This window comes from Scomber scombrus, chromosome 4 (genome assembly GCF_963691925.1).
Source record: "Scomber scombrus chromosome 4, fScoSco1.1, whole genome shotgun sequence".
Taxonomy (NCBI): Eukaryota; Metazoa; Chordata; class Actinopteri; order Scombriformes; family Scombridae; genus Scomber; species Scomber scombrus.
Window position 1 is genome coordinate 24,267,730 of NC_084973.1, and position 21,980 is coordinate 24,289,709.

At 41.8% G+C, this 21,980-nt stretch overlaps 2 protein-coding genes across 2 annotated transcripts in view; both read left to right on the top strand.

The window, feature by feature from the left end:
• The window catches only part of erap1b (endoplasmic reticulum aminopeptidase 1b), a 154,132-nt gene that overhangs the window by 101,608 nt on the left and 30,544 nt on the right, over nucleotides 1–21,980 (top strand). The gene's annotated exons all lie outside the window — the stretch shown is intronic.
• On the top strand, nucleotides 4,072–21,317 carry LOC133978682 (atos homolog protein B). The gene is made up of 10 exons (XM_062416970.1): nucleotides 4,072–4,338; nucleotides 11,100–11,286; nucleotides 12,139–12,352; nucleotides 13,017–14,377; nucleotides 16,213–16,271; nucleotides 16,602–16,701; nucleotides 17,899–18,057; nucleotides 19,047–19,115; nucleotides 19,363–19,568; nucleotides 20,338–21,317. Exons 4-10 carry the CDS (start codon nucleotides 13,190–13,192, stop codon nucleotides 20,489–20,491), a joined length of 1,935 nt encoding a protein of 644 aa, XP_062272954.1. The 5' UTR covers nucleotides 4,072–4,338; nucleotides 11,100–11,286; nucleotides 12,139–12,352; nucleotides 13,017–13,189; the 3' UTR covers nucleotides 20,492–21,317.

Genomic DNA, 21,980 nt, shown 5'->3' on the forward strand with positions numbered 1-21,980 from the left:
GAGCTGTTGAAATTTAGCAATACTTAGCAGGTCAGAGGGCCCAAAAGTTAATTTTAGACACTGGTGGTTGCCTCTGTAAACACCAGCCTTCCTATAATAAATCTACCTCGTATTGGTTGACTTAAATGTTACAGTAAAACCAAACATGTTGCATCACAAAATTCAAAATGTTTCTGAACCAGCGAGTGTTTGTAATGTCCTTGTAAATATTAGCTGTGAAAATTGCTTCCACACTTTTCCTCATGTCCGCTGTTTGGCTGCTGCTCGCTCTCATCACATACTTGTCAAAGAGAACAAGAGCTCTTAAATACACACAAAGGCACACACACAAAGACACACACACACACACACACACACACACACACACACACACACACACACACACACACACACACACACACACACAGGGGTCCATGCCTCTTTTAACATGGTCAGTTTTACACAGACACCCTCCCTTCACACACAGACTCATACACACACACTTTCCTTTCCCACCCTTCCTCCACCTCCCCTCTTCCTCTCCTCCTTTTGTTCTCTTCCTCCCCGAGAAGGAGGGTGAATTGAACCTTGTTTTCCATATATAAAACCAGTTATGTACTGCTACTAACTGATTTCCTGAAGGAGTTTTTGGATTGATGAAGCTCTCTTTTTTTTTTTTTTTTTTTTTTTAAGTCTGCAACTGTTTACAGCTGGTGAGTAAAATCCTCCTCAAAACACAGCTGGTGTCACTTTGTGAGGCCAAGAAAAACAAGGTATGTGCGTGCATCTATGTGTGTGAGGTGGGTTTTCACACGCCTCGGCTGAAAGTCCAGCCCAAACAGTGTCATATAGACATCACAACATTGCCATGCTCTGAAGTCAGGATTGCATCAATGCATGCGTTTGATGGAATGTGAATGTGTGTGTTCAATGCTTCTTTCTCCTCAGCTGCACTCACAGTGCCCTTGAATAGAGGAGGGTCCTCATAGAGAAGGCACACCTCTTTTTTGCCATATATGGAAGACAACATGGGCTCTTAAAGGGACAGAAATGTGTGAGCGTGTGTGTGTTTGTGTATGTTGAAACACTAGATCCTAAATGCAGTGCTGCGTGCGAGCAGAAAGTCTCCCTTTACTGCAGTTTTATTTAACAAGCTTTCTTGTGAAAAGCAGCAGCAGAGCCTGTTTGATGACAGAAATATTGCCATCTCTCCCCCTGTCAGTTCATCTTCATATGTCTGTCTTTGTGGCCTCTGTCTTCTACACCTTCTACCCCCCTCTCTCCACTACCTCTCTATATTTGGAGGTACGTAGCTGTAGACGTGTGTTGTTTGTCAAACCTTCCCTCCGTCTGCCTTTACAGTTAGCACACAAAACAAGTGTGACATCCTTCCACACAGAGCTGTACAGGCTGCCTCCATCTGAGAATACATACTGTACATCAGTGGTCTCCCAACCCTGCTCCTGGAGAGCTACTGCCCTGCATGTTTTAGGTATCTCCTCACTCTAACACACCTGATTCTGTTAATCAACTCGTTATCAAGCCCTTTGACGAGCCTCAGCTGCTTGATAACGAGTTAGAGTGAGGAGATACCTAAAACATGCAGGGCAGTAGCTCTCCAGGAGCAGGGTTGGAGACCACTGCTGTACATGCATGCACAGGCGTGGACTGTTTAACAGCACTGCAGTCAAAGCAGGAATTTTTTTTTTTTTGTGAATTAACAGCAGTGCTTGATTGAATAAAACAGCCGGTTTAAGGGTCAAGGTAAAATGTATTGTCATTCTGTTCACACAACAAAGCAACAGAAAACAATTACAGGAAAGAACAGGCAAAAAAGCAACATGCAAAGACAATAAGACAAAGTAATATTAAAGTGTAACAGTAAATTGCTTTATTCTAGTTTTGCTTGTCAAATAGAGTCCAGTGAATGAAAATAAAGTGCTATTTTGTATATTATGATGTGCAGCGTGTTACAAACATAAATATATGTGTGTATATATTCTATTTTGTGATATAAATCATTAATAATTATTCTGTGGTTAAATAATTACTTAATCTCACAAATGTAGTAAGCTGTCAAAACCATTTATTTATGATCATTAAATAACAATTAATCACACAATAAACTCAGAACTTTACAGTCACTTTCCATATTTGACAGAACTTGATTTGTTGAAGGAAAAACTCAAACACAAAACTCCATGTTCCCTCCGTCCTCCCGTATGGCAGGGACATTATAGGCCTCCTCTAGAAATCAGCAGCAACTGGGGAGTGCACATTCTCCATCTTGTTTTGAAAACATACACAGATGGAGAAGGAGGAGCGGGAGGAGATGTAGGTGCAAATGTGACGGTGACAGAGAGTCACTGGAACATAAAGAGACAGACAGTCAGACGGAGACAGAGAGCTATCAATAGGTTTGTCTCACATGTTTCGACCAGCACGCATCTGATAACAAGTAGACCCGGGTTTCCTAAATAAGGATAAAGCACAAACAGGGAGGTGTGTGTTTGTGTCCGAGAGTCCGGCAAAGTTGTGTGCTTAAATATGTACCCCTGACAGCTTTGAGTATGTTTTGTTCATAGTGCTTTAACCTGTGTAATCTCCCCCCCACATTGTGTGTGTGTGTGTGTGTGTGTGTGTGTGTGTGTGTGTGTGTGTGTGTGTGTGTGTGTGTGTGTGTGTGTGTGTGTATGTGTGTATGTGTGTATGTGTGAGAGGTGACACACACTCTTGCCCTCGCTCTGTGTACTTTAACCGCACCACTCTGTTCAAAATAGTTCTGCCTAGTCAACATGCTGTTCCTTATTAGCTCACAGATGGCAAAATACACAGACACACACACACACACACACACACACACACACACACACACACACACACACACACACACACACACACACACACACACACACACACACACACACACACAGCTGAGGGCTGGTACTGGTACTCAGCTGATAAACTTTTTCACATGCATTCATTCTCTATCAGTACTCTGGCTGCAGATAAGCCTTCTGCTTTTGTGCTGGTGTAGGCCTAAGGCGCTGTGTACTTTTCATGCTACACACAAAGTGCCTATGTGTGTGTGTGTGGGGGGGGGGTGGATTGTGTAGATGTTTGCATCTTTATTCTCTCAGGCATTGACTCCTTTATTAACTGTTTTGCTTTAATTAACCAACAGACGCACGCAGATACACAACCACATGTGCGGCTGGCACATCATGGAAAGACATAACACAAGTTAAACACTATTTAATAAGCAAACACACACAATCTGGGTTAAGTGTTCTTTGGTCTTGTTCTTTACTTCTGCACAGCACGCTGAGCAAGAGCAGGGTTTTGGCTCCCCACGCCTCCTCCTCCACTTTCACTCCCTCCCCCTGACCAATCAGGACATCAGCCCCTACAGTTGACCCCCCTTTTCTCTAACCAATCAGTTGGCAGCATCCACTTCACCCTCCTCCCCTTTCACTGTATGCCTTCACTGCTGAGTGAGCAAAGCACGCCTCGCTCTAACAGCTGAGAGGAAACCAACAGGAAGAAAACACACACAATGAGAGAGAGAGAGAGAGAGAGAGAGAGAGAGAGAGAGAGAGAGAGAGAGAGAGAGAGAGAGAGAGAGAGAGAGAGAGAGAGAGAGAGAGAGAGAGAGAGAGAGAGAGAGAGAGAGAGAGAGAGAGAGAGAGAGAGAGAGAGAGAGAGAGAGAGAGAGAGAGAGAGAGAGAGAGAGAGAGAGAGAGAGAGAGAGAGAGAGAGAGAGAGAGAGAGAGAGAGAGAGAGAGAGACGGGGTATAGGATTGCGAGAGAAGGTTGAAAGGAGGGGGAGAAGAGAGGGTGAGGAAGAGGAGAGGAAAGGGGGAACACTAGCATGTGAAGTGGCTTTTGTGTCCAGGATATTTTGGAGGGGCTCGAATGAGGAGAAAGGAGGAAAGAAGGCAAGGGAGGGAGCTAGAGAGAAAAAAGAGGGGCTGGAGGAAAGCGTGAGACGAGTGGGGGGTGAGAGTTGTTGATGGGTTTTTGATGTGACTGAGGGTGGAGAAGAGAGGTAGACAGGAAGAAAACAAGAGAGAGACAGAGCTAGTGCAGGCAGAGAGAGGCAGAACAACTTTGACTCGTCTCTCTTTCTCAACACCACCTATTCAGGAGGAAGGAAGCACAGAGAGACAACAACTGATCGAGAGAGAGAGAGAGAGAGACTGACAGACAGAGAGGCAAGTCAGCCTGACCCATTGGGAAGAGAGACTTACAGAGGAGGACAGTCACTCATCCAACTCACCAGACGAAATAGAGGAAGGAAGGAGACAGACAGAGGCAGAGAGTGAGACAGCAAGATAAAAACCCCATCTTTCTGAGAGGGTGAGTGCCACAAGTTCTCCTGCTTGCGAGTCAAGTGTACTAAATGTTGCTGCTGTCATATTGTCAGCTGGGCTTGGGTGACTCAACGTCTCCTAAAATGGCCACATGAAAGCCAGACAGACAGATAGATAGGCAGGCAGAAAGGGAGGGAGGGCGAGTCAGAAAGGGACCCTGTGTCAAACAGCATTCTCAGCAACTATGTCACTGAGCCAGCTTAGTTTAGACTACCATGACTCTCCAGCCTAAGTACTGTATGTGTTTGGCGTAACGCTGTCTCGCTGAGAGGTTTATCAGTTTCAATCATTACTTCTCTCCTTCTGTCAGTTTCTGTCTTCCTTTGTTGCTTCCTGTCTCTCTGTCTCTGTCTTTGTGTGACACTCACTCACGATACAGTCGGTTGTCATTCCATCCTCTTGTCCACAGTGACATCAGATTTCTAAACCCTAGGCGGCTCATGTAATCTAATCAACAGATGATTGTTTGCAGGGGGCACTTATCAACTTTTTTTTGTGCGTTTGTTTGAGAACGTGCACATGAGTGTGTCCGTGTGTGTTTATCAGCCTCCAGGCACAGTACAGACCAGGGGAGTAGCTCGGGCGGGGTTCAGCTTAAACTTGATGAGACAATCGGTGCATTTGGGAGGCTGCTAACTTCATGCTGATGCTATCACACCGCTGTTCCAGGCTGTGAGCGTAAAGGAATGGATTGAGGACACAAAGAGGCTTGAATGCAGCTGAGCAGCTAGAGCTCAGGCCCATTCAAGATGAAAGCCTGTTCCACTGATTTGAAAATAAAACCCTGTCATGTCTGTAACAGGGTGAAGAATTAACCCATCCAAGGGCCGAATGATGTCAGGTGGTAGTCAGAGAAAAAAGTAAAAAGAAATATTGAACTGTCAAGTTTGAGTGCTGTGCCTTGGCAACGTATTGTTTCCTCGGTTTCATAATTTGGTTAGTTTCTTTAATTTACTAATGCAGTTGTAACCACATCATAAAAAATTGGATTTAAAAGAGTGGTGGTTTTCTTAACAGACAGAGACAGTATGTCTTCGTGTTTTAAGGATCAAAATAGAAACACAAGCACAGATGCACAACATTGCATTTTGGTTTCTGTGGTTTCATTAAAATTGATGCATGTTTTCCTCTTTTTTTTTAAACTAAAAGAAAATAGCATTGGAATAGAGAGAGTCAAAAGTTTGCCAATAGTTTCCCAGGTTTAAGTTTTTGATTCAAACTTCTGTTGATCTTTCACTGTATAAAATGACTCAAATTGAACAAATAATAGAGATTATGCAATATTAGTGGATTTAGGATATAAAACAACACGTATATGTCAGCCATGATCAACGTGTTCTCTGAAGTGAAGGAAAAACAGTTTTCAACCATAGCAGCTTGTGAATTTTGTGGATCTACTTTACCCGCTCTGGCCCGTATAATCATAGTATAAACTAAATGGTGTGTTATAACAGGTGTATAGCATCTGTACAACATTAAGTGAGTAGGCAAATCCTTCTTCTGACGAAAATTGTTGTTAATGTAAACTCTACTTATTGTAAGAGTTTTATTCCTCCCAATGTTGCATTAAAAAGTAGTTTCTTCTTCATTGCTAAAAGATATATGATGCTTTAAATGTTGTAAACATAGTGCATTTGTTTGTGTGTACACATGCATGTTGCATCTGGGTGCTGTGATCAATGTGCACAGGCCAAATGTCAGGATATTTTCTGAGCATAGGGGTTGGCTGTGAACTCTGCCCCCTTTCACCCCCCATACATCTCACTGAGTGCAGGTTTGTAGGTCAGAGCTGTCAGCATACCTCCTAAGGATAAGTTTGTGTATGCTACAGTGTTCGTGAGTAAGCATGTGTGTGAGTTTTACTGAACCCATGCACAGTTTTCAAACGCAAAGTGACCAAAGAGTCTTAATTGGACTTCTGCCCCTTCTGCAGATGTTTTTGATAAACATGCTGATGCTTTAGTTGCCATTACAACGAGTGATCAGTGTCTCAGTTTAACAAGCTCTTAATTGGCTTTTCAGTGGATCTAACCCAGTGTGTGTGAGTCATGTGCTACATGTAGATCAGTACATTCTTTACCTTTGTCTTAGCCTCTATTCAATGTTTCACCATCACGTGTTACACCACCTCTCTCTCATGATGATAACATTAAACACCTCTGGGCCTCATGATGTGCTGTAAATCACCTGACCCATCTGAAGACTTTTGGCCTTTGACCTCATGACTAACCTGACACACCAGGTGGTTTGTCACACAGAACCATCTAAAAGTTGTCAATGAAAATGGTTAGGAAGTTTTTCAAAAAATATGCGGCAGGTGATTGGATGAACCATCTGTATGTCACCGCCTTACCTTGTGAGGCAGATGGATTTGCCATACTGACTGGTCCAAATCACCGGTGGTTCAGGCACAAGTGCATAACTTGAAGCTTGACAATGCATTTTCTTGTGAGTTTGTGGGGTCGTGATCTGAACAATGGTGTTTATGGGCAGACTTGTGTATGTTCTTATGAAGTCACAGAAATACAGACCTACATATATTTCAACAAACATCAGCCTCCAAATGAAGGACTGTGACTAGTGTGTCCAACTCCCAAAGTAAATGTTTGATCTACACAACAGTCATGTGTCAAGTCAAAGGTGCTGAACACATACTGGGTTCAAAACCTTTGACCTTAGCCCTTTACACATGTCTCTGGATAAAAGCGTTTCTTGACACTGCTGGTTTGGATGCCTTTGTGGATCCAAAACTAAAGCTAAAACTGAAAGCTCACAATACTTTTTCACACACAATCTGCAAGTGAAAACTGTCTCCTAAACAGTTTTTTTTAAATCACATACAATGTTATTTTTTCTATTTTGTTTGCTGTGTATCCTAGCAGGAAATAAATACATTTAATTTATCCCTCCACTGTCTCATCTCATTTTCCTATTGTTGTCTTTAGCATATTTCTATTTTATGGCTAATTTAATTTGATTGTTTTTGTAAGCATGACTCAGTCTTCACTTTTTGCTCCAAAGCTAGGCCTATGCCAAGGTAAACTGAAATAGTTTTTACACATTTTGTCCATTGGTCCCATTGGTCCTCTTCATCAGGTTTCTGTGCCCAATTAACTCATGTTATTATTTTTGATCTTGGTTTTTGTCATTGTTTCAACCACACATATTGTATTTCCTCTTCCTTTGTGCATGCAAATAAAACAAACCTAACCCTAAAATGTGACTTGAGTAAACAGGACTAGACTAAGTTATTTAATTAGTTATTTCTGTGGGTTTCCTCCTAACCAAAAATATTATTGAGCCTTGTAATTATAGCTGATTATTTTGCCAAATATAATGTTCTGGGTACAACAGTAGGTTACAGCTTTTTGCAGCTTTGTAGTGAGGCACTTATTTACCCACTGGACCACTTTTAAGAGATGCTAGTCACAAGAGGGTCCTAGTAGCTCATAAGAATTTTTTTTAGCTGAAAACATTTACTGATTTGAACAGGAGGTTGTAGCTTGGTACAGCTTTATATTTAGGCTGTTAGCTCTACTCAGAACTGCTGGTTTATGTAGCCCTGACTGCTCTAGCCCTCCTCTACCTGCTCCTGCTGTATTTATACCTTCCTCAAGGTCTTTGGCTGGTCTGTAGTCCTTCTATGTTCTCCTCTTCCTCTCTCACTCTCTCGCATTGCTTCTCTCTCTCTGTCTGGCTGCGTCCCTCTTGTCAGGCGTTTCTCATTCCTTTGTCTGTCATCTCACTATTTCCAGCCTCGCTCTGTCGCTCTCTGAATGATTGCTTCCTGGTCCATTTCCAGAGATGCTGCAGATGTTCATGTGAGATTGCACCTGGCCTGCCAATGATGTGTAACATCTCCATGCCTCACATTAGCGAGGTTCAGATGATGAAACGTGAGATGATTTTTGATGATAATTATTTTCCAAAAATAGCAATAGCTACTAATAAAAGTGTTTAAAAGACAGATCTTTATACAATGAGTTTTAATGACCAATATAGGGGAAATTTGACATTTTGAAGTAGCAAAAAGCAAACATGAAATAATAGATTTTTTGCATACAGATGTTTGCAAACACATTTAACATTTTTAGATTACATACTGGACTGTAATTGTTATTTTCATATCCTTACTTGTGTCGTGTGAGTAGCATACAGTATGTTTGTACAGATAACATGCATTTGACAAGAGCAGTTTGTACAAGCTGAGGTGTATATGGGCACATTGTATTATAACCAGCCAGGTGCAAATGTTCATACAGTGTTCAGCGATGCAGTTATAGAGCTCATTAGTTCTAAAGTCTTGGTTGGCACATGCGCTGAGCAACCTGAAGCCTTTCTTGGGGTGAAGCCAGAGCGTTTCCACTCCTCTGCTGGCTCGTGGATCAAGCCTGAAAAGGGCTGGGCTGCCTCTGCCAGGCTGCTGTATAGCTAGTTCAGAATAAGGTCAGAAATCAAGCGGGACCTAGCACAGAGTCTTTGGGTGCTCCCAGTGAGCTCTGACAGAGGGAATGACTATAAATACTCATTGCTGACTCCTCACACGTTATTTCCCATCCCCCACTCCCTGTGTCTGCCCATGGGAGTCCACCTGCCCCCAGAGGGAGGTGACAAGATGAGGTGATTCCATGTATTGTGTTGGTTAAACGGACATTAAATCACAACTTTTGTATTTTGTCTTGGTTATAACATGACTAATTGCAGTAGAGGAAGGTAACAAGATGTCCCCGTTTGAGCGTGACTGGTCTGGTTTTGTGCTAGGGTGTGCCCCACCGTGAGAAATAGCTGCAAAATAATCAAGTGCTTTGTATTAGTCCTCCAAATGTATTAGCTTGGACAGTTGATGTATGATTAGTTTTGAGCATATAGACAATTGCCAATGTGCTCTTATGTTCATAAAACAATCCTTTATAGCATCCATTGTGTCCAGCTTTAGACAGTTGAACTCTATAAAACTGTGTTTTGTTGTGTGTTGAGGGAGGGGAAGTATGTTTTTCTTAGTGTGCACAATCTACGTTTCCCAAAAGCAGCAGCACTGACTGCATAAGAACCATATGTCATGTGAGTAATTACAGGTGACTTTGTCCCTGTGAGATTCTTTGTGCACAATGGTTGGAAACCATGATTACGTGATGATATGCCGTTATACTGGAATTGTGTATAATCGGGTCATAATGTATATAGGTCTCAATGGAGGGCTCAATCTGTTCCCTTTTATGTCCCTCTGTCTGTTTCTCTCGCCTTCTTGTGTCTTGTGTGACAGATGATCCCTCCCTTCTTGTTGACGTTGAATACTTAATTGTCCCCAATGAATGGAGAATTTGGGCTTCAGAAAAGATATGGAACACAATACATGCTCATGTAAACACTTTTTGTCAACCAAGCAATATAAACACATAGAGTGCAGCTCCTGTCCTGCCATTTTATTAATCTAGCCTGACCATTTGTGGTTCAACATCCTTAACAGTTCCACAAATGGGTACATTTCAAGTGTGTTTCAATCTAGTGGAAAATACCCATGAACGCCTGTCTTTTTACTACATTTCCTTTTTGTCGCCAGGTTTTTCTGTCTTTCCTCTTGCATGATCTTTAGGCCTAATGTGTTTGTAATGCATCTCCAAATGCATCATCACTTTTTTGTCACAACAATTCAAGGGGAAACGCTAGAAAGTGAAGTAACTGGTTGTAATGTGGTTTTAAACTGAAATTGACTAATACTTTTCCTCTTTGCTGAGTTACGGTATATGGGTGCCAAGCAAAGTGTGGGACCGACTAGCTTGCTTGATTATATTTAAAACTCCTCTTATCGTCAAGTTTACATCTCAAGCACTTCAATCAAAGTCTTTGGCTCACTGTAGGCCAACTGAACACAGGCCTGCATCACAGTGTGTGGACATCTTGGCTGGTTGTGTACACCTCATGGAGCTCAGCCATTTTGTTGTGTTTGTAGATATTTTCTTGGAGGAGCATCTTTGCCGGGCTCCCCCTGCCCCCCCCAGTACCCCCCACCCTCTCTCTCTCTCTCTCTCTCTCTCTCTCTCTCTCTCTCTCTCTCTCTCTCTCTCTCTCTCTCTCTCTCTCTCTCTCTCTCTCTCTCTCTCTCCGCTTCTCTTTCTCCCTCTTTGTGGCCAAGCACAAAGGAACCGTTATCCTTGGGCTACTGGTTGTCATGGCAATGGCTCACTGTGACTTCCCCCCTCCACATTCCCAAGTTCTGGTCCAAGTGGGTCGGGAAACAGCCCACTTCTTTTGGCCTAGCCCCATTTAGCACCAGGTTACCATTGGAAATGTCAAATCTGCTCCACGAGTGCCCTCCCCCCCTCTTATTCCATCCAACCAACCCAGAGTGTTTGGGTTTTTCAACCCAAAATGGGGCATTATGTGGTGGAAAATAAAGGGGAGTGATTGTGACATTTCTCCCTTAGGAGGCCGGTTGAGTAGTTAATTGATAAGTGGATTGATTTTTTTAATTGATTTGTCCTGTGTGTTGTACAATAACACACTTTAATATTGACTTCTTAACTTGGCGTGTTTGCACATTATGTGTACCGGTGTCTCTACATCATTATGTTACTTTAAGAGTGAAAGGTGTGTAAGTATGTAGTTTTTTTGCATTTGTTTTGGTCTCATATTTTGTGTGCATTGTCTTTGTTTATCTGTGTGCACATCTTGTAATGACTGTTACAGTAAAGTATAAGGGACTCACTAATCAATGATTTGTCTCTGTGATTCTCTTTTGCTCTTCAGGAATTCTGGGTGGAATGACCCTGTCATGATGTCACTGTCATTGCGTACCCCACGCCCAGGTGATCAGGGTGGGCGTGTCTGGCTATCAGCCAATAACAGAGGGAGTCCCAACAGAGTCACTTCCGGTTCATATTTAGAAGCACTTTTTCTCAGGAGCCTCCTGCATCACTGACACTTCGCCTCTTCGGTAAGTTTTTGCCTTTAAGATGGCGATTTGACGCAAGTTACTCATTAGAGACCGCTCTGTCTTTACTGTAAAAAACAGCAACCAAAATGCAGTTAATGTGTCTCAATCTAGTGTTTCCCAAACCAATTTGATGCAACATCTAATGAAAAACCCCAAAGCCTTTCTTTTTTTCAAGAAAGATATAAAGCATAGCATCAGTACTATTTTAACTATGGTGTCTGATGACTGTATTTTCCAGTATTATGGCATATCATCATGTAATCACTTCCACAGTTATGCGGATGATACACAACTTTACATTGCTGTGTCTCCTGATGACACAGGGCCAATTGATGCCCTTTTAGAGTGTATTTTAGACATTAAGTCATTGATGGCAGGAAACTTTTATTTAGCCTATTTATTGTATAATTTTAGTTGTTCATATTATTATGTCCTCAAAATAAAGCTTACTTATTAATTCTGGTTTGAATTAATTTTATTAAGTCGTCATCTTTTCATAAAAATAAAAAAAAACTTTATTTAATTATTTAATTATTTTTCGCTCCTTTATATTTATTTGGTTTTATCCAGTCTCTGGCGTTTCCTCGCTGCAAATTGCTGAGAGTAAGATAGCGCTTTAGTTGCCTTCTTTCAAGTGTGTATGCATGTGTTATGTGTGAGAGAAAGTGTGTGTGTGTGTGTTTGTGTATGTGTATGTGTGGCTTTTGGCTTTGCTACTGCTTTGTTTTGCTTGCTTGTATTGTGTAAAGCACTTTGCGCTACATTTTATTGTATGAAATGTGCTATATAAATAAAGTCTGATTGATGATTGATTGATATTTCCTATCTGACGTCTTTATGTTTTCTCTTCAGGCCGTAGTTCCTGTGCCCACCTCCTCCACCTCTGGTTCCTGTGGAGTTCTTACTGTTTCCTTATTAACTACCGTGGGATGTTGGTGTTGTTCTGTGGCAGTTGCCATGGAGATAGATGGGTTCCTTTACTAGGCCATTTCCGACACAACTTCCAGATGTTGTGCCAGATGCAGTGTGTCCACACGGACAGAATTAGACAAGGACAGGCACAGAGGTGAGATGCTCATCTTGGATATGACATCAGGGCATTTACAGCAGACCTTCCAGCTTACAGCTTAAAGCTGGAAGGTCATTACAAGTGCTTAGATGTTATGTTCAGTCAATCTATATCTATAAATTTAAGTACATAATTTCCCCCATGATTTTGTGGCAGCCCAATTTTAGGGCAGAAAAAGTTTACCACTGACCACTGACTCCCTGTTCAGATATGTCCAGTCATATGCCATGACATAGTGAAGTCATGACATCATAGCCATCGTCAAGGTGGTGTGTCAAAACCAACAATTAGAGGCATACCATTCCTTTGCTGTCATACTTAAAAAAGCGGGAAAAAAGGGAACCCACACCCCAGCTTTTACATTTTTTGTCTGCATTTCTTCCGAGGTAAAAAACGAAAGAGAGTGTCCATCAACACTTGGCTGAAGCAAGTGTCAATATCAAATTTGTGTCAAATGACGCACACATAAATTACAGCTGTCCATAAATATTCTCATTTCATTATTCATATTACTGGTATCACTTAGAAAGGCCCAATGCCTTCTTTTCATTTGAATTGTTGATACTATTTCATCTTTCCCATTATTCATTGAGTCTTACCTTCATTAATTACTTTATTTGTATCTGTCCTAAGCAGTAATACTGTATTTTGTTCCTCTCAGGTGCTGTGCAGCTCAGCTTCCTGATTCACACTGTATGATGACATCACAGCAGGAACTATAGGACTTCCTATTCCTGTGGAACCTCTTGCTCTGCCCTCTGGCACTTGTGAGGACCTACTTGACCCTGTTGCACAAAAGTTAGTCAGTACTCTTATACCCCAAATATAGAAACCATGCGACACATTCACGTGGAGTTAGCCCACAAAAAGGCTCCATTAGAGCTTCCAGCCCAGGAGGGGGACTTGCCTCCACCTACGGCCCCAACACAAAGCCTGGACCCTGGGGTCAGACAAGGGGCCCCCAGGCACTTTGGTCAGGAGGAGCTGCGACTTCAAAAGGTCTACCAGCTCTCCATTTTCTCCCAGTTGGGGGGATTTTCTACCTCCACAGAATCTCACACTGATGCCCAACAGAGACCTGTCCGGTTGGGTGTGAAAAGGGGGCTAGATGAGCCCCAGTTGACTCACAAGCGCCCCCACCTGGGGGATTCCTCAGACAGAGAAGCATTGGAGGGAGGGGTGCTGTGTGGGCCAGCCCCAATTCCAAATGTTGGGATGGGGTTAGTGATGGGCCATGGTGGGCCTGGTTCTGTATACTCTTGCACACAGATGGAGCACAGAGACTCTGAGGGGGGACTATCACCCAGGTCTCCACCCCTCTCCCCAAGCCACAACCCCTCCCGACGCCCAACACAGCACAATCACGACAGGCCCATTCCTGATGTCTTTGCTCCACTCTCACCTAGATCCCCCCCAATGTGTGACCCACATGGGCATCTCTGTGATCAGGGCCATTCTCTCGGAAGCTCAGTCAGGACTGAGCAACCTAGCGGGGGTCGCACACCCACTTACTCACTAGGTAGCCCTGGAAACGAGAGTTGTAGTAATGGTACATCTGGAGGCCAGCCTAGCCCCCATTTATATGAAATATCCACATATGAGACTCCCAGTCCCGCCAGCCCCACCAGCCCCCCAGGCCCCTTCTCCCCCCCTCATCACACAGAGCTGCAGGAACCAGGGGAGGCCACTGAATGGGAAGTTGGACTTGAATCCTCCCCACCGGAGCGAAGTGCCACTCAGGCTGCGTCCACCTCCTCTAATGGCCTGGCCTCCTGGGAGAAGACTCCTAGCAGTAATGGCCACCGTCTATCCTCTGGAGGTCACTTGCCAGCCAAAAAGAGGCTTTTGTCCCCAAGTGACACAGGGGACTCATGTTCAGAAGATGAGGGACCCTCCACTTCCAAAAGGAGCAGGCTGTCATTGCTAGCTTCAGGACTGGGCCCAGCCTCTTGTCGCAGCACGGATGCAAAAGCTGCACCTTTCTGGAACCACCTGCTGCCTTCCGCATGGGACCGGCCTAAGGTCAGCACACATTCATGTACATAAACACATACACATACACACACACAAGCACACTTATGTTGAAATACATACACACGTTTCTATTGTTGATGGAAATTGCTTTGTACATGCTAATCTACCAAAACAATAGTTGATCACCTCAAGCTATAATTCCCACTGTTATGCCAACTTGTAACTATCGTTAGTTATTCTGCAACTTGGCGGTGACAACAAGACGGTAACACCTGTAGTGCATGGTTAGCTAGTTGCCTTTACATACAATGTACAGTGACAAACTAATCTATTGACACTCAAAAATTGCACAGAATGTATTCAGTACTAACTTTTTTCCAGAAATGCAATTAGCTGCTCTTGGCAAGTGTTTCCCAGTAGTTACAGATCTCCAATAGACAGCTGTGTCTGAATATACAGATGTAACAAAATATTCCCATGACCTTAACATATTTATAATGAACAAAAAGTATCCAGAAAGTAAATGATAGCTGAGGAGAGCTCTTTTCTTTTCTTTTTTTGTTTGACTAGGTGATACAGTTGTTTATATTCATAATTAACAGCCACTATAAATGGAGTGTTAGCATACATAAAAACACAGCATGAGCACATTTGCATGTGAACTAGCACAACTTTAGACAAAAACACAAACCGTAGACCACAGGACATCTACGACTTTGCATCCAGAATGAGGAAGAGTTGTTGAAAGGAAGTGCTCGATGGTAAGGCATGTGTGAGTCTTGTCTGCCTCAATAAAGAAGCAGGGACATAAAAAAAAAAAGACAAACTAAGAGAAGATAAAAAGTGAAAGAATGAAGTGATGGCTGGCTCATTATCACGCCACGCTGGAACAGCCTGAGTAGCTCCAGAATAAAGCCCATTGAGGGAGCATCCATTGTTCCCTCCCATGAGTGTGCTGTGACTCTCATGCACATGGACACACATACAAATACACACATACTGGTACATGCATACACATCCATCCCACCTAAAAAATGGTTCTGGAAGTGAATTGGTCATTTCTGAACACAAGGAGGCCAGAAAGAGCTTTGAATGCGTGTGCATGTGGGTACGTGGGATGGGGAGTGTACTGATGATTACAATAGGGTTCACTAGTTCACTAGTTAGGTGGTCGTACAGTAGTGGGATCACATAGGTTTAGTGCATCCGTGAGGGAAGGACAGGCAGAAAGAGACAGGTGTAAGAAAGACACAAGAACACAAAATAGGGACACAGAGGAAGAGATAGCAAAAGTTAAAGAAAAGGAGTGAGGTTATACTGTCACAGGTGCTGTTATTTCTGTAAATAAAAAGCGATTTAAGAAACTTAAAAAAGAGAGGGTGGAAAATATTCTAAAATGCTTTCTGTGGTTTTGATTGAATGTAATGATGCAACGACAGTAAGCTGACGAAGAGCCACATGCTCTGTAGAGAGTCTGTGTATACTGTGATACCAATAAGCTAACAATGAGTGAAGGCTTAAGTGTAAACAAGTGGCAAGCAGGTAGCTTAGTGTTGGCTAATGACGAGTCATCTGACAGTTGGGTGGCCTTTACAAGGAACAGCAGCGTGGAAATGGGGAATGTTTATACGAGTGATGCAACGTCCAATAGTCAGTGGCCAGTAAGTAAGAGGACACCTGAAATACTCATTTTACACATTCAATTACTCTTAATGAAAGACTAAAACACAAACACGTGCCTATCTATTCTTCAGTTGACTGTGTACAGAGAATTTTGTTTTTTAATATTTTATTTCTGAATCAATAAGTGAGGACATATCAATCAGGATTTTAAATGAGACGGATGAATTCATAATTTTCCCTTTTTCCCTCTCTGTGTTCAGACTGCCACAGACTGCACGAGATCAGGGAGGCGACTGAAAAGTGGGCTACGTCTAAAGAGGTGAGTGCTGCATCACGTTTTTAAGTTATACTATGTTCATTAAAATAGAAGAAAAACTGTACTAAAAGGAGATTGAGAGGACAAGATTGAAACTTCAGTGGGTGCACGGGGCCAGAGTAAGTGTGTTTGGGTGCATGCACATGTGTGAATGGATGTAAGATCAGTTCAGTGTCAGGTAGACTGAAGTAGTTATAGTGGGTTGTTTGTTTTCCAAATTACAGGGTTTTGTGTCTGGATTTAGATACAGTCAAAGTGACTTGAAATGTTGGTGAAGTCAAATTAATGTAATGTCAACCACTAACCCACGGTCTGGTTTGTGTTCACATTCAGTCGGCAGCTGCGCAGCGGCAGACACACAGACAGCGGGCGTACCACACGCACCAGTTTGCCCTCATCTTCCATCAGCAGATCACTACTAGGCAATTTTGAGGTAAAAATTGTTAATTTGTTGTTGTTTTTTCCAATAACTTCAGGAGAAACTAGCGACTGCAGGTCAAAGATAGTACCAGATACAAAACTTTAGCCAATGTAAACCCTTTGCAGCTGCAGGAGAGCGTAAATTCAGCTTTGGCACCATATTAAGTCCTTATTTAGAAAGTCCTGAGTACTTTTTTTTTCATTATCAGAACAATATTCAAATGCTCAGAGATCTTAAAATTTAGATTTTACCATTTTTATTCATTTGCACAGGCATTGTGCAGGGTGTGTAAAAACACCCCTGCAAAAAGCCTTATTTATTGCGACCTCAACAACATAAAAGAATATTTATAATGTCACAATTAATGTAGATTATGACAAAAATGTTAAAAAATAAATTACAGATTTTCCAAGAATTTTTTTTTCTCTAGTTTTTCTGCATAAAATTTAATATATGTCTATTTTTAACTGTCCAACGTGAGTCTGACAGTGCCATGGGAGTGCAGTGCTACACTGGTGGAGTACTTAAGTGTTTTTTCAACCTTCTCTGTGGGACTTTTAATAAGATGTAATTTTGACCATTTTAACCAACAATTTTGTGATAGGTTGTGTAATGTACAGAATTTGCAGTCATTGTACCCACACTCTAAATATCCGAATACCAGTAATAAGCACACAGTGGTTCAGGTTCCTCCCAGTGCTGAGTTCTTAATTTGTATTTGTAGCCTAAGACCTGCACTGTTTGTAAATGGGACTGGCAGTTTTTTTGTCACGGTTGTGGAGCCTTGCCCAAGATTTTGAAAAATAGCAGAAGATCTAGAGAACAAACGAGTGCCATAATAATACAGTAAACATGCCAAACATACTTGCTTTACTTGTCATTGTAGCTAACACAAAAATCTCAAGATGGGGAATGCTGATATGCAGTTATAACACTGTTGGTTCACCCGTTGATGCTTCAACATATCACTACCTTGGCTCGTAGTGTTGTTGGCCAACAGATGCATATTTTATAACTATGTTCATCACTGCTCTGCTTTTAATTAAAATAAATAGATCAAGTATGGATTTCTAGATTTCACAATCAAAAGTAGGGCACTCTTCTGTTACATCAGCCAACCTGACTCCAAATCGCAGCAGTAAACTGTGAACCCTGACAACACTTTTTAAAAGGCTCCTGCTCATGACTCTGTACTCGTTTGTCTTTTAGGAGTCCATACTGAAGGGACGCTTCTCCCCGTCAGGCCGGATTGAAGGCTTCACGGCAGAGATCGGTGCCAGCGGCTCGTATTGCCCACAACACGTCACCCTGCCTGTGCAGGTTACATACTACGACATCTCAGAGCACAGCGCACCCTCACCCTTCCTGGTCAGTCTGTGTGTGTGTGTGTGTCTGCTTGATTATGTACACTTGTGTGTGAGTGTAGGCACATTATGTCACAATAAAACAAACAACAAACCACTTTATGCTGCATATGGCAGGTTTGTTAGAAGGAAAATAACGCACTCAAAAGAAAAGAAAATATGGTGGTCAGAATAATAACGCAGAACAATAACAAATAGAAAACTGGCTTTAACAAGGTTGATTTTGGCTAGCCTATGCATAGCCAAATGTAAAAAATATGTGGCATGCTTTTCCTTGCATGCAAAATATTGTACCACATGTGGCCATATCAGCACTGAACACTATACATTTATTAGATAAAGCATCAGTCAAAAGTTTGGATACGCTTTCCCATCGTAGTGAATTAGAAAGACTGTCCAGACTTTTGAATGGTACTGTATCATATAACCATATAACAAATCATATAACAAAATAAGGTAGGACCAGTCTTTAGTCATACTAACAATGCTGTTGATATAAAAAATCTGTGTCTGTTGTTATTCTGGACCATTTGTAAACCAGCTGTTTTCACTTGTCTGAGATCCCTGCCTCATGTAGCCTTTGAATTGTTGTGTATAAAAGTGGTGATTGTCAGTCATCTTTTAGTTCGGCACTTTGAATTGTTAAATTGGCATTTAATATAATACCCTGTGTAGCTGCCTTTGTGACTTTAGTTAGTTATTCTGCTTTTTTTTTAGTGTGTTTGTTTTGGGGGTTTTTGTATTGTTTTCATGATGAATTGGTTATACAGGCAGAACCTAAACAGATGTGTTTTATTAGTTGGTCAAACCAAAATGAAAACTTCTATTGTAATACTGCAACCCACTATCCTCTCTAAGAAGTTTTATTTGAGTAGATTTAATCCAGAATTATTTTGAGTTCACAGCTACTAATGCATGCCAAACAATAAGTTATTTACCGTTCCACTGATTTAAGGATGTTTAATCAGTAACATGGCTTTTTTTCTCTCACAGGGGGTGATATCCCTCGAGCCTCTTGGAAAGAAAGGATACAGCATACCCAAAGCAGGGACCATTCAAGTGGTAAGTTTATCTTATTTCTCTCCATCTTTATCTCACTCTTTGCTCATGAAATAAACATCTTACAGATATCTCATGTGCGATATTTTAATTTAGTGACATGGAACATTTTGATATTATCCATACTATAAAGATGTAGTTTATTTACATGCTTGATGAGCGGTACTCTCTTCCAGTCAAGCTAAAATCATTGCTAGCCGTCTTATTTTTCCTGTTTGTAATGCTGATTTGTCCTGACATTTGTCCTCAGACCTTATTTAATCCCAACAAAACTGTGGTGAAGATGTTCCTGGTGACCTACAACTTCGGCGACATGCCCGTCAATCACATGACTTTCCTGCGCCATCGTATCTTCCTGGTGCCTGTAGAGGAGGGCGCGGAGGGGAAGAGTGAGGCATCTCCAGGGAGCGCAGTGCTAGACAGGAAGAAGATTCTCTGCTACCTGATACATCTCAGGTACGGCTGATGCTTTAAGTGCACCTGACTTACTTTTAAATGTTTGATTTATCAGCCTGTGTTGTGACTTTGGGAATAGTATCCTGAGATTATTTTAATCATTTTCTATGCTTATCCGAAATTTCTCTCATAAGCAATGGACACATCAACACAAAAGACACAAAATTGTATAATTAGTATTATGTTGTTATACGCCTGTAAGGAAATGCTATATTTATATTTTAATTTAATGCTTTTGTGTATTTGCAGTTATTTTCTGCAATTTAAGAGATATTTCAATTTCATTTGTTTTCATATCAAGAGTTCAATTAACCTGAGGCTACTTTCAGCTGGCACTTAGCTTAGCTTAGTATAAATACAGGAAATGGGGTAAACAGTTGGGCTGGCTCTGTCACTGCAACTGGGTAAGAAACAGTCCTGCACAATAACCCCTGTGAAGACACAAAGCGTTGTTTTTAGTCTGTGTTTTTGTACAAATTAAACAAATAATACTGTTAATTGTGAAATTTAGAAATGCTGGAAGGCAGTTTTTTGTTACCTTTGGACAGAGCCAGGCTACTTCCCCTTGTTATATAAGATAACTGGTTGGTGACTGTAGCTTAATATTTATGTACATGTGATATGAGAGAGGTATTGACCATCTCATCTAACTCTTGGCAAGGCAGCAAATAGGCTTAATTCCTTTTACAGCTTTTTTTTGGGTTTGTTTCAATACCTTCAACATTTTTTTGATGTTTTGCTAACAGCACTTTTTTTGTTTCGGTCTCAGATTCCAGAGCTCCAAATCTGGGAAGATCTACTTGCACAATGATATCCGGCTGCTATTTTCCCGCAAATCCATCGAAGTGGACACAGGGATCCCTTATGAGCTGAAATCTTTCACCGAGGTGCCAAGAAACCCTAAGTACTCCCCCCGTGTGTGACCCCAGCTTGGCCCTTTGACCCCTCCCCGAACACCTACGCAGCCCCTCCTGTGCTTCCTAAAGAGGAGGGAGGAAAACAGACAGACTGCTAGAATGATGGACACAAAACTTGATAAGACTTGTTGAGACACACCACATGCACACAAGACACACATGCACATATGATACAGTGTTGGTCAAAAGTCCCACTTTAAGACATTTATCCTGCATAAAAACATTCAAACAGTCAAAACAAATTGGCGAAAGAAAATGTCTCGCAAACCAAACACGGCATTCCTCGTAGCTTCCATTCACAGAAAATGCTGAAAGTATAACAATATTTAACATTAGTGTAGAAGCAGGCCAGCATGCAGGCAATCAAAAGCAGGACTTTTACAATACTTTCATCTGTACAGAGAAATGCACAAACACTGACATGCACACAACAGACCGAAAACAGACTGACAAGACTCACGCACAGCACATCCTACACGCGTCACTGCTGAAACACTTCTGGTGGCGATTCTCTGAGTTCAGTGTTAACATGCATGCCTTGTGACTTAAACACCTGAGTTTTCCTCTAGTGCTGTATCACACTGTCCTTCACTCTGCCTGCAGCTGCAATTATCGCCCTAGACCATAGATTTTAACTCCACATGTTTGGATTAGATTTTTTTTTAAAAAGGAAACAAAAAAGCCACAAACAATTAGCACATGCTTGATTGTGGGGTGGATAAGATGAATATCCCCCTCTATATCCTTCACACACCAGCGGAGAGGAGATGAGCAGAGACACAAGCACTAGTGAAAGTGATCAGTCATCTTGATCGGATGTCTTATCAGTTGACATGCGTAAAAAAACTCCACACCGACATGATCTGACTAAACTCAGGACGTCTGTGGAAGAATCAATTTACCTTCTAACCATTTCTCTTATCATGGTACAGACCACTGTGTACAGTTCAAGCCAGGAGGGTCAGACCATGTCATGGAAAAACAGGAATCCAGTTCATTTTATGTAGCCAGACTGAGGGACACTGTGCTGTTTTCTTTCTTTAAATTTTTATTTTCTTTTTTTTTAGATTCTGTTCAGAACAGTATGATGTTGGAGCAGAAAATTAAAAAATTAAAAATAAACAAGCTGTAGTATTTTTAATTTATGTTTTCGCAGATGTCTTAATAAGCAATATGCTGCACAAAGTAGATTGTGTTTTTCAGCCGGACGACCTTTCTCTCTGGAGGGGTGGGGGGAGGGGAGGGGGGCAGTGGAGAAAGCAGATAATTGAGAGTGAGGGGGGGGCAGGGAGGAGGGAGGGATGATGGGAGAGGGAAGGGGGGGGGGGGTATTTAATATGGATGGGGACAAAAGTCTATGTATATTTAAAAGAATAAACTTTGCGACTGGCGAGTAGAACCTGTTTGTTGTTGTTTTTGATCAACCGCCTCTTTCTGGTGTAGTATTTTGCACTTTTTGAGTATTTCCTTTCTCTGCTAACACTGTTTCGAATAT

Excerpts from the sequence above, each read along its gene's own strand:
- LOC133978682 (XM_062416970.1), top strand. The coding sequence starts at position 13,190 with ATGCGACACATTCACGTGGAGTTAGCCCACAAAAAGGCTCCATTAGAG. Across the intron at positions 18,058-19,046 it reads GCGCACCCTCACCCTTCCTG|GGGGTGATATCCCTCGAGCC; the intron begins GTCAGTCTGTGT and ends TTTCTCTCACAG. Across the intron at positions 19,116-19,362 it reads AAGCAGGGACCATTCAAGTG|ACCTTATTTAATCCCAACAA; the intron begins GTAAGTTTATCT and ends ATTTGTCCTCAG.